The sequence below is a fragment of the Ranitomeya imitator genome, chromosome 3 (genome assembly GCF_032444005.1).
Source record: "Ranitomeya imitator isolate aRanImi1 chromosome 3, aRanImi1.pri, whole genome shotgun sequence".
NCBI lineage: Eukaryota > Metazoa > Chordata > Amphibia > Anura > Dendrobatidae > Ranitomeya > Ranitomeya imitator.
Genome location: NC_091284.1, coordinates 91,469,747 through 91,482,854, shown reverse-complemented (window position 1 = coordinate 91,482,854; position 13,108 = coordinate 91,469,747). Strand labels below are relative to the sequence as shown.

Genomic DNA, 13,108 nt, shown 5'->3' with positions numbered 1-13,108 from the left:
AGGGTATGTGTCCACATTCAGGATGGCTGGCGCTTTGGACGGAGCGGAAAACTCGCTCCGCCCAAAGCGCCGCCCCCTTCTGTAGACGCGGTAATTCCGGATTTGTTCATTGCACACATCCGGATTCATCGCACCCCACACATAGGACCCTGTGTTTTACCTTGCGGCGATGCAGCGTCATCGCAAGGTAAATGGACATGCTGTGCTCTAAAAAGAGGCGCCGCATGTCCGGAAACGCAGGGCCGCCGGGTGCGTGTTCGCATGCATAATGGAGACGGGATTTCATAAAATCCCCTCCACTATGCTGTAACATCTGGACGCTGCGTTCAATCCGCAGCTATTCCGGATGTAATGCGGCCCGTGGACACATACCCTAAGGTTTGCAAAACAACAATTAGAATGCCACATGGACCTGAAGAAAAAACAAAAAAAACTCCTACCAGCTGAACATACACCCTTTTTAACTAAACAAACTGTCTAGTGCAAGTACGGTATATCTTACTAACCAAATATACACCCCTAGCCTCTCAAACCAAGGGCTGCAAAAAAGTGCCTAGTGCATATATAGCCATTTGTGGATAGCCTAAAAAAAGTGCTTAGTGCTGAATAAATACATTGGCATAGTGCAAATCAATTTTGGCATCCCTGGCTCATAGCACAATGAAATAAAGTGCAGCAGGATTAATTAATAGCATGATATATAACAAAGGATGAGTTGAGTCTGTAGTAAAGCCTCATAGACAGATGTGCTCATATATAAGGAGTAAAAAAAAGTGTATATGAATCAATACATGACCTGTATAGGTGGTGCCTGCGCCCCTTGTAGGGTTTTCATGAAGTTTGGGAAGTGCCATCTTTAAGGCCATTCTTTATATGATAAAAGCAAAAGATTGGTAGGTACCCACTATGGTAGTCTGGGTGCTCCTAGAGTGCATCTCCACTGTGGCCTGCATAGCCCTGGAACACACGGTGGTTGGTTCCCTTGCGGTTGCAGGTGTAGAGGTTACCTTTCCAGGTAATGGAGCTGGCTGTGGCTCTGAATCATTTGCGGGTGACCTGCGTGCTGCCCCTTTCGGTATGCATTTGTGGACATGCAGCGCATACAACCCTTTTTCACCCCAGTGTCGGGTGTAGGTGACACGATCCCCTGGGTAGAGGTCCCTATCCGGGTGTCCCTCTAGAAGGTAGGATTCCACGTCACGTTGACAAAAACTTCTGCCTGCACTCCAGGTTCCTTAATGAATCCCCAGCCAGCCTTTATGCGAAAGGCCACCGCTGTGCCTTGTCTCCGGGCCCCGTTCTTCATGTTTAATTTTTCAGGTCTGAGCCTTAGCCCGCAGGTTCCTCTCCTCTATGGCCCTGTGCCGGAGGTCCCGCTCCCTATCCTCCTGCTCCCATTTGAGCGTTTGCTGGCAGCAATATTCCTCCTGGCTCATGACCTCCAGATATTCTCCCTCAGCCTGGGCTTCCCCGGGGAATCCTATCAGATCGGTGCCAGAGTGCTCCCACCGGAATGTCACCCATTCTCCACGCACTTCCTGGAGCTCTCTTGTTGGCTGCAGCGGGGCTGTGGAGGTGTGTACGATACCCGAGGGCTGCTCCCAATCAATATGGCTGTATACCCGGCCGGGTGGTGGGGGTGTCGGTGCATCAAAAGGTCCTATGAGGGTGTCCTCGGCTACCGGGGCAGAGTCGGTCTCCTTACCTGCTGCCACAGAGTCTCCGGTGTCAGACTCCTCCGTTGCGGGCTGGGATATCGGAAGCTTGCTCCTCTGCTGCTCCCATTCTCTCTGCAGCATGGAACTAGGACCGCCGGAGCTGACAGCATAGCTCCTCCACAACGGCTCCAAGAACCTCCGGGTTCATTGCTGACGGCTGGTCTTCTCTCTTCTCCCATTGGCTGGGGCAGCTTCCTGCTTCCTCCCCATCCTCCGTGTGACCTCCTCTCGCCATCTTGTTGCCCGGGTTCTGAGCTGCACCTTCCTGCTGATCCCACGTTCTCTTCCATGGGCAGTCCCTTCTCCGATTCCCGCCATCCCAGACCAGGAGGCGGACTTCTCTCGTGGATGGTTGGAGTTAGAATTGGGGGGATTCCACTGTTTATGTACATCAGGGGTCTCCAAACGCGACATGGCACCCACCATTGATTCCAGCCAATTTTGCGTTGAAAAAGTCAAATGGTGCTCCCTCCCTTCTGAGCCCTGCCATGCGCCCAAACAGTGGCTTTCCCCCACATACGGGGTAATGGCATACTCAGGAGAAATTGCACAACAAATTTTGGGGTCCATTTTCTCCTGATACCCTTGTGAAACTAAAAAAATTTGGTTCCAAATAAATTTTTTGTGAAAAAAGTAAAATGTAAGTTTTTTTCTTCCACATTGCTTTAGTTCTCGTGAAGCACCTGAAGGGTTAATAAACTTCTTCAATGTGGTTTTGCGCACCTTGAGGAGTGCAGTTTTTTAGAATAGTGTTACTTTGGGGTATTTTCTGTTATATTGACTCCCCAAACTCACTTCAAATGTGAGGTAGTCCCTAAAAAAATGGTTTTGTAAATTTTGTTGGAAAAATAAGAAATCGCTGGGCAACTTTTAACCCTTCTAATGTCCTAACAAAAAAAGATTGTTTCCAAAATTGTGCTGATGTAAAGTCGACATGTGAGAAATGTAATTTTTTAACTATTTTGTGTGACACCACTCTCTGATTTAAGGGTAAAAAAATTAAAAGTTTGAAAAGTGCAAAATGTTCAAAATTTTTGCCAAATTTCCTTTTTTTTTTTCCATAAATTAACACAAATTACAGCATATAAAAGAAATTTTACCACTGAGGCCGGTTTCACACGTCAGTGGCTCCGGTACATGAGGTGACACTTTCCTCACGTACCGGAGACACTGACTCACGTAGACACATTGAAATCAATGTGTCTCTGCACATGTCAGCGTGTTTTCACGGACCGTGTGTCCGTGTGCAAAACACGGAGACATGTCAGTGTTCGTGGGAGCGCACGGATTACACAGACCCATTAAAGTCAATGGGTCCGTGTAAAACACGTACCGCACACGGACGCGGTCCGTGTGCCGTGCAGGAGACAGCGCTACAGTAAGCGCTGTCCCCCCCACGTGGTGCTGAAGCCGCCATTAATATCTTCTGTCCAGCAGCGTTTGCTGGAGAGAAGATATGAAAAATCCTTTTTTTTTGTTTTTTCGTGTTTAAAATAAAGATCCCTTATAGGGGTGGAGCCGCATATTCATCACTGTAATGGGCAGCACCACATGATCGCTCATACAGGAGAAGCTGCGGCCAGGACCGGACGCTGCGAGGGAGCCGGGTGAGTATTTCATTAACAGCGGGCGGGCGCACAGGGGGTGGGAGGGGGGTGGGGACAGGAATCTTTATTTTAAACATGAAAAAACAAAAACAAAAAGGATTTTTCATATCTTCTCTCCAGCAAATGCTGCTGGACAGAAGATATGAATGGCGGCTTCAGCACCAGATGCAGGGGACAGCGCTTATCTCTAGCGCTGTCTCCTGCACGCTCCGTGTGGTACCCAGTCGGCACACGGGCGGCACACGTAACGTCATTAATTCCATAGAGCTTTATAAACATCAGCAGCACTGTCCCCATTGGGGCTCACAATCTAGATTCATTATCACTATGTCTTTTGGAGTGTGGGAGGAAACTGGAGTACCCAGAGGAAACCCACGCAAACACGGGTAGAACATACAAACTCCTTGCAGATGTTGTCCAAGGTGGGATTAATAGGGAACAAGCAACTATACAGCCATAGTACTAGACCCTTTCCTAAAAACGTGCTGACAGGTTCTCTTTAAAGTGGGTTCACTGGGTAAGGACCCAGTCTTTTGTACAAGTTGTGTAAACATCACACGGGTTACTTGTATCATTTCTTTAATTTTGTCTTCTGGTTGTGTGAACTCTTTCAAGTTTTAATTTTTTTTTAAGAAGAATAAAAAAGTGACCAGTTTAAGAAAACTTTTTTTTTTTTTTTTCAATTTTGAATTGATAAATTGCTTATCACTAGCTTATTAATTTTTTTTTCCAACTTGTGGAATAGACCATGGGTAATCTAAATGTTATTTCAAAATTTTTGTATCCGTAGGGTATGAAGAGCTCTGCACGGTCTATAAATGTACAGAACAAGCAAGGAAACCATGGGACAGAGAGGGCGAAAGCTATTCCAACTATTGCCTTCGGGATGAGAACGTCTAGATCAACTAATTCACTTGCATTTGAGTCCCGGCTAAGTAAGGTAACAAGAACGATGGAATATTGTATATACACTAATCAGATCTTCCACATATTACATTATCCCTAGCAGTTGAAAATTGCTGAAATATTTTAGTGACATCTTATAACAATGGACTTTTCCCTTACTTATTTCAGGTGTTATTTCGTAGCTTACTCAGAGGACTTCTGCCAACTTACATGCATAGGACTGTTCCTTGTGAAACTTTAGGCAGCGCAAAAGATTAAAATCTTTTAGGCTATGTGCACACGTTGCGGATTTTGCTGCGGATTGGCCGCTGCAGATTCGCAGCAGTTTTCCATGCGTTGTACAGTACCATGTTAACGTATGGGAAATGAAATCCGCAGTGCCCATGGTGCGGAAAATACCGCACAGAAACGCTGCGTTGTATTTTCCGCAGCATGTCAATTCTTTGTGCGGATTCCACAGCGGTTTACACCACCTGCTCCACAATAGGAATCCGCAGGTGTAAAACCGCAGGTGGAATCCGCACAAAATCTGCATGATTACCGAGGTAAATCCGCAGATAAAACGCAGTGCGTTCTTACCTGCGGATTTTACAAAAAAGGTGCGAAAAAATCTGCACCCTACTCCACAACGTGGGCTCATAACCTCATAGGTTGCTGCAAAAACAAGGGTCACTAACAATGCAGATCTCCATACACCTAGTGATCAGACCAGTGCAGAGGAATAAAATAGTGGATGACCAGATCAGATGTGGTCAGCTAAATCTTCCAATGCCTTTGATTTGCCCACACACATAATATTTGGAAGTATTCAATGTGATAGATCCGTTAGCTTAGTGGAAGGTGTGGGCCACACAGTCTGACAGATTTATTATCATTTGCACCAGAAATTCTACACCAGTGCATTGGCTGGCCTACATTTGATTTTCTAGTGCATGCACAGCAATGAATTAAATGCACTTTACAGGTTTGTTAGATGGACTGGTGTAAAAAAAAAAATGCTGCTGTAAGTAAATTCCCCCCCACTGTTCTCTGAGCTCCTACATCGCATCCTGAAATTAGCAACAGAAAAACTGTGACGGTTTTAATCAACACAATTACTGCATTATAACGGACCTGGACTTCGGTCCTTTTTCAGAGAAGCTGTTGGTAAATTGCATAAGGGCCTGTGCACACGTTGCAGATTTGTTGCAAAACTTAAAGAGTTTCCTAGGGCCAGAAAAGTGAATGAGATTCCGGAAATCTCATCCACAAGTTGCTTAATTTTCCTTGCAGACTTGTGGCAAATTTAAAGGGAACCTGTTACCAGAAATAACGCGATTTAGTCTGCAGGTTAGGCCGGGATCACACATGCGAGAAACACGTCCGTGTCTCGCATGTCAAATCCAAGCTTTGGCGCCGGCATTGTGGAGTGGAGCGTGCGGCTCCATGTGTTGCTATGCGGCCGCACTCTCCTCTCTGGAGTGCCGGCGCAAGAGCTTGGATTTCACATGCGAGACACGGACATGTTTCTCGCATGTGTGATCCCGGCCTTACTAGCATTATTATGCTGTCCAGTGCCTGCACGCAGCAGGGAGAGAATGATCTTTTATTCTCCCTGCCAGCATTCGGTATTCAGTTATAGGCTATGTTCACACATTCAGTATTTGGTGAATTTTTTTACCTCAGTATTTGTAAGGCCGGTTTCACATTAGCATTTTGAGGAGCTGCAGAGGGCTGCGGACTTCCTCCGTGAAGCCCCGCCCTCGGCCGCATCTCCGCCTACTTCCACATGCGACCTGCGTACCTATCTTTAACATTAGGCACGCAGGTCGTGCGGCTGTATGCGGATGCTTCCGCATGCGTCGTTTTGACGATGCGGCGACCAGCGTAGGACTTAGCTGGTTGCAATTTCTTTTTTTTCTTAGCATCATCAAAACGACGCATGCGGAAGGATCCACATACAGCCGCGCGACCTGCGTACCTAATGTTAAAGATAGGTATGCACGCTGCATGCAGAAGTAGGCGGAGCTAGCGGCGGAGGTGCGGCCAAGGGCGGGGCTTCACGGAAGAAGTCCGCAGCCCTCCGCAGCTCCTCAAAACGCTAGTGTGAAACTAGCCTAAGCCAAAACCAGGAGTGGGTGATAAATACAAGTGGTGCATATGTTTCTATTATACTTTTCCTCTGATTGTTCCACTGCTGGTTTTGTCTTACAAATACTGAGGTAAAATATTGTCCAAATAGTGAATTATGAATGTGGCCATAGGGGTGGCACTGTTCAGTCTCCGCTTTGAGTATACAGATCGGCTGCTGTAAGTGCCCCCCAGCCCTGACTAACAGCCAACTGCAATGTACAGGGTGTGTTAGTCAGGGTTGGGGGAGCGGTTACAGCGACTGCTCTGTATACTCAGAGCGGTGACTGAACAGTGCCGCCCCTATAACTGAATACCGAATGTTGGCAGAAAGAAAAAAGATCATTTTCCACTTGCGATCCATTCGGATGAGTGCATTCCGATACAAAATCATATTACACTCGCCCCAATGTTTCTCTATGGTACATCGCACATCTGCAATTGTTTTTGCATTCATCCATATAAGTCTATGGGTGCGTGTGAACCATTGCACTGCACTCGGATATCACCCGAGTGCAGTGCGATACCCACTGACGCCGGCAGCAGAGGAAATGGAGAAATTACTTTCTACGTCTCCTCTGCAGCTGTGCTCAGATTCTCTGATGTAAGAGGATGGGATCACGAAGCACTGACGCTCGGATCATGCTCATAGCAGATCTGGAGCCTAGTGTCATTAGAACATGCTCTCACATGAGAGAATCATCTTAAGCTATGAGCTAATGGGAACCCGGCCTTAACCTGCAGATTAACCACATATCTGCAGGTTAACAGCGTTATTTATGGTGACAGGTTCCCTTTAAATCTGCAGCATGTCAATTCTTTCAGCATTTTTTCATCCATAGAAACAAACAAAAAAAAAACCGCAAAAACCTTGATGTCTTGGTATCCTCACAAGAACATGGATGTTAGTATTAGTTGTTTAATTAATGAAGTGTTGGGGCGATTTCACATTGCGTTTAGGGACATGCTTGGTCTCACAATCGGGGCATACGTCTGAACCTCCCGCAAAACATAATGTGCATGTATGCGCCGACTGGGCCATAGACTAAAATGGTGCCGGCAGAGCGAACGTGCTGTTACTCCGCTGTTTTTACAATTGCAATTGTGTATTTTTTTTTTATGAGCTTGTATAACCTTAGTTCAAGTCTGCTCTTTGTTCAGAAGTCTCTTTTTTTTTTCTTTTTTTTTTTTTGTCTGAAAAAAAAACTTTCCCCTAAATAATTTGATCAATTCCTTTTTCCTAAAATATTTTATGGTTTCACATAAGTCGATGTTGCATTGGTGGCCTAACGCCTTGTACTGTTCATGCTTGCAAGGTGGAAGTGTAACACCCCAGGTAATAGTTTGTTACTGTGATGTCGCCTTTTTTTCGGGGAGGGTGATATCATGCTTGGAGGCAAGGAGGATTCTCTTTACCAGGTAAGCACTTAAATACAACATGTTCTGAATCCAGGCCAGAAGGGGGAGCTCTGAACCCGGATACAGGGGAGCTTCCCTAAGCTATAGGCATACTAGTCTGGAGGAAGAGCGAGTTAGTCTGTTGGAGGGAGAGATAGGAGAAGGACATCTGGAACACACAGTGGGGCCGAGCAGCCACATGGGAGCTGCAGCCCCTGGAAAAGGAAGAGAGAACCTGAAGGATTGTATTGTAGTGGAGCTAAAGAGGAAAGGAGCACAGTGGAGAAGGGGGCTCAGAGGGGAACGGCGACAGGACACCCTCAGACCCAGAGCGCAGAAACTGGGAGCACTAGGTCATGTTGTTCTCCAGGACACGCGACCGAACCGGAGGGCATAGGACTGTATGTTAATTGACCACACCAAGTCTGAGGTGAAGTAGCAACCTGAAGAACCCGGGTAATGATAGAGACCCTATAAAACGGCTCAAACTGCCCACCGTCCAGACATCTGTCTTAGGACAGGAGAGAGAGGGTACCTTGCCAGCAAGCTACAAGCAGCAGGGACCTCGCAAGCTAGCGCAAATAGGAAAGGCTTTACGGACCTTACCTGGGAGAGGGATCCCCTATTGCCTCCAAGCCGGCCGGACCACAGCTACCCCTGCACTTGGTACCCTGGACTGAGGCTGACTGCTACCATCAGTAAACCAGGTGAAAACTGCAAACCTGGGTCCTGGTTCTTTACTATACCATCCACCACACTATCTGTGCCATACACCTTGGGAGCCCTGGGGACCCCGCTTCACCTGTGGGAAGTGTCACCATCTAGCTGCAGTAGCATCACCCCAGAGAACCCCTTTAAACGACGTCGGTCCCTACTGACTGAAAACCACAGGTGGCGTCATGAACTTATACAAACTTTATTCACCAAATCCCTTTTAAAGACTTTCCCTTTTACATGGGTGCCCAGGGCCACGGGCCAGTTCGCCGCCACCTTGACATCCCCCTGTGAGTACCAGACCTGGTACCGAGTACCCCACGACCCTGGCGGGCAACTCAGAAGCAAAGCTGAAGTTTGGGATCCAGAAAAAGGAATCAAGAAAAGCAGCAAAACCTGCATTTTGGCAGAAACTTTACTGCCAAGAGATCAGGTTTTAGCTGCAGGAAAAATGCAACGTATGAACAAAGACTAATTGGTTGAGAAAAATCTGCAAAAACGTGACAAAAATGCACCGATTTTTTTTTTTTTTTTTTTTTTTTGCAGCGTTTTCCCTACCAAGATATGCAGAAATTTCTGCTGCAAAAACTCCACCTGTGAATAACCCTAAGGTCGTAGTCAGACGACTGTATAACACAGACGACGATCGTATCGCAGTGGACTGACTGTCCAGCGGCTCTCCTGATCAGAAAGTGACAGCATGTATTTATAACCACGTTCTTGTCAGGAGAGCCGACGGCCAGTCCACGCACTGCGATGCGATCATCGTCCTTGTTATATGGCCGCCTGACAGTGCCCTAAGGGTGCTTGGAAACTGCAGTCAGGAATAGCAGACTACTGAGTCATTGATCATTGTAGAGATCTTAAAGGGGCCCTGTTACTCAATTCATGCTGCCCAAATCACAGAGAAAACGTGAAGAGCCAGCCGAGGACCATCGGAAGAGACAAGATTTCGCAATATGATTATATATTTGAACCTATAACATTTATTAGAATGACTAGATGGTGGCCCGGTTCTAACGCATCGGGTATTCTAGAATATGCATGTCCACGTAGTATATTGCACAGCCCATGTAGTATATTGCCCAGCCACGTAGTATATTGCCCAGCCACGTAGTATATTGCCCAGCCACGTAGTATATTGCCCAGCCACGTAGTATATTGCCCAGTTACGTAGTATATTGCACAGAGCCACGTAGTATACAGCAGGGGTGTCAAACTGCATTCCTCGAGGGCTGCAACCAGGTCATGTTTTCAGGATTTCCTTGTACTGCACAGGTGATAATTTAACCACCTACACACATAATGATTGCAGCACCTTGTGCAATGCTAAGGAAATCTTGAAAACATGCATGGTTTGCGGCCCTCGAGGAATGCAGTTTGACACCCCTGGTATACAGCACAGACACACATGGTATATTGCCCATCCACATAGTATATTGCCCAGTCACGCAGTATATTGCCCAGCCACGTAGTATACAGCACAGAGCCTCGTAGTATATTACCCAGCCACATAGTATATAGCACAGCCACGTAGTATATTGCCCAGTCACGTAGTATATTGTCCAGTAACATAGTATATAACACTGCCCACACAGTATATAACAGTGGCCACGTAATATCTAGCACAGCCCACGGAGTATATCACACAGCCAACATAGTATATAACACTGCCTATGTAGTACACAGCACAGAGCCACGTGGTATCTTAACATAGCCCATGTAGTATACAGCAGTGTGGGCCCATATCCCTGTTAAAAAAATAATTAAAATAAAAAATAGTTATATACTCACCCCTGGGATCCACCGAAGCTCCGGCGATAGGCGTGCGGCTGCCGCCATCTTCCGTTCCCAGGATGCGTTGCGAAATTACCCAGATGACTTAGCGGTCTCGCGAGACCACTAAGTCTTCTGGGTAATTTCGCAATGCATCGCTGGGAACGGAAGATGGCGGCAGGCGCGAGCGGCTCGGCGGACTACGGAGGGTAAGTATAGCAGGTTTTTTGTTTTTTTTAATTATTTTTAACATTACATTTTTTTACTATTGATGCCGCATAGGCAGCATCAATAGTAAAAAGTTGGGGACAAACAGGGTTAATAGCGGCGGTAATGGAGTGCGTTACCCGCGGCATAACGCGGTCCGTGACTGCGGGGAGTAAGGAGCGGATATTTTCTTCCGGACTGTGCCCGTCGCTGATTGGTCATGGCTGTTTTACCGCGACCAATCAGCGACTTGGATTTCCATGACAGACAGAGGCCGCGACCAATGAATATCCGTGACAGACAGATAGACAGACGGAAGTGACCCTTAGGCCGGCGTCACACTGGCGTATGGCATGTGATGCGAGATCATCGGATGTGATATGCTAATGACACTCGGCTCCTGCTCGCAGCAGAGCAGGAGCCGAGTGTCGTGTCTGTGCTCCGATTCTCTCGCACAGGGAGGATTGGAGCACAACTGCGGAGGAGGCGGAGAAATGAATTTCTCCATCTCCTCCATTGCTGGGGTCCGCTTATAACGCACATCACACGGATGATATCCGAGTGGTGTGCGCTGTCTCACTCGCACCCATAGGCTTATATGGGTGCGAGTGAGCCGAGAGTTTTCCTCGGTCCGAGACAATCGCAGCATGCGACAAAAAGTCGGCTGCTGGGAGCTGCCCCATAACTTATCATTGGTCCGAGTGCAATGCGATTTTTTTTTTATCGCATTGCACTCGGCCGTTTAAAACGCCAGTGTGACGCCGACCTTAGACAATTATATGTAGATTATAGAAACAAGGATGTTCTGAAGCATCTGAAAATGTTCATGGAAACTATTAATCATTAAACCACTTTCTTCACTAGACCTAATCCAAGTGGTAACATTTCTCCTTGCGGAGAGTGACATGTTAAGCATGCCGAGATGAGGAGACTTAAATACACAATGCTCCTCTGGGAAATATGCAAATTGCCTCTTCAGAGAGGAAGAGGACTGGAACTCTAGCGCCACCTGCTGGAAGTAGCAATCCTAACAGTCAATGTTGACTCTCCGCAAAGAGAATTGTTACTACTTGGATCCCGGTCAGACGCCTCTCAATCATCCAAACCAGATCTCATACTTTGCACTGACAAGGGGCAGTACCCCGAAACAGTGTCTGCAAATTGAGATTCTGGTTTGGCTTTTATCCTAAGTCATGTGACAAGGCGCGTTAAAGGGTCAACATTAACTTTTAGGATTGCTACTTTCAGTAGGTGGCACTAGAGTTCTAGTCCTCTTCCTTTCTGAAGAGACTATTTCCACAAGACCTGAAAACGCTCTCTAAGGATCACCTCAAATGGCTTAGCTGCAAAAAACGTAGAATCAGCCAGTGGAATTGATAGCGACCAAACAGAAATCCAGAGATTTGTTGAGATCAACCATAAGGCGATCATTAATGAATTTGAGAAGTTTTAAAAGGTACAAAAGACCTGAACTAATAAGCCAAGACTAAGGATGAGCGAACCTGAAGTGTAATGTCTGCGACCGAACTCCGAACATGGATTGTTTTTACCGGAAGTCCGTTTAACTGTTTGGGATCGTTGCTGAAAAAAGTTAATTGAAAGGCTGCATAGCCAATTGGTAAGTTTTTAGAAGGTGGGTTCTTCTGGTACCAAATATTGGCAATAATATTGAAAAAAAGGTGAGTCTGCATGCCGACGATATGTCTGTCACCTTTAGGTGGGTAATGTAGAATCATCTTTTGGACCAATTAAGACAGTGTGCAAAATTTAGTCAATGGTCATGCCTCATAATTAACTGGGAAGAATCATCATTATTGCCACTATATTCTCTTCCCTCTTTGGAAATAATTGAGCAATCCTGGATACAGGTAGTGGATAAATTCCAATATCTTGGTGTAGTGGTCAATTTAAACCCAAAAAACTATTACGGCTAATGTAAACTCCCTATTAGGGGGATTTAGATCCAAAATAAATACATGGTGTAGATTACCTCTGTTGGTAATGGGTAGAGTGAATCTCATTAAAATTATTTTAATGCCTCAATTGTTCTACCTGTTGCATAATTCGCTCTGCTAGATTCCACCACCTATTTTTCGCAAAATACAGACAAAATACAGACTATCAGGGAACTAATATGGCGCCGGGATCAAGTTAACACTTCAGAGGGATAAATCAGAAGGGAGATGCAAGAAGAGAGGCAATAGCGGACCTGTGTATTTATTTCATAGCATCTACGATGCAACATTTTCATGGTTGGGAAAAGAGCGGGAGTATGGGCAAAACAGGACATATTGTTTTACAAGGCAAAAAATAGACCTCACCCTTATATGCATTGGAAGCGAACACTGGGTTTGCTGTTAGACAGGATGTAAGATGCCCAAACGAGATAGTCGTGCGCGAGCTTCTGCTCCCAGTCGCTCTGGCATCCAATAGACAAGGTGTGTCTCAGTCCTGGTGTGCTGCTGTGTATGTGGTGCTTCCCATTTACTTGTGGCCAGCAGGCATCTTCTGAGTCCAGGAATCCTTTTTATGGAACCAGGGCACCAAACAGTCCAGGAGGCATGTGGTTCATAAAAACAAACTTTTAGGCTGGGATCACACACAGCGAGATACGGCCAAGTCTCGCAGGTTAAAACCAAGCTCTGGCACCGGCACTCCAGAGTGGAGCGTGCG

At 46.3% G+C, this 13,108-nt stretch overlaps 1 protein-coding gene across 5 annotated transcripts in view; it reads left to right on the top strand.

Annotated features, from left to right (window-relative positions):
• LOC138672775 (cytospin-B-like) overlaps positions 1–13,108 on the top strand; it is a 461,361-nt gene that overhangs the window by 91,451 nt on the left and 356,802 nt on the right. For all 5 annotated transcript variants that reach the window (XR_011319773.1, XM_069761119.1, XM_069761120.1 and 2 more), the window contains exon 3: positions 4,116–4,265. Coding sequence is in view for 4 of the 5 variants with exons in the window: in XM_069761119.1 (XP_069617220.1) it covers positions 4,119–4,265 (147 nt within the window). In the remaining variant the exon portion in view is untranslated. The remainder of the gene's footprint in view (positions 1–4,115; positions 4,266–13,108) is intronic.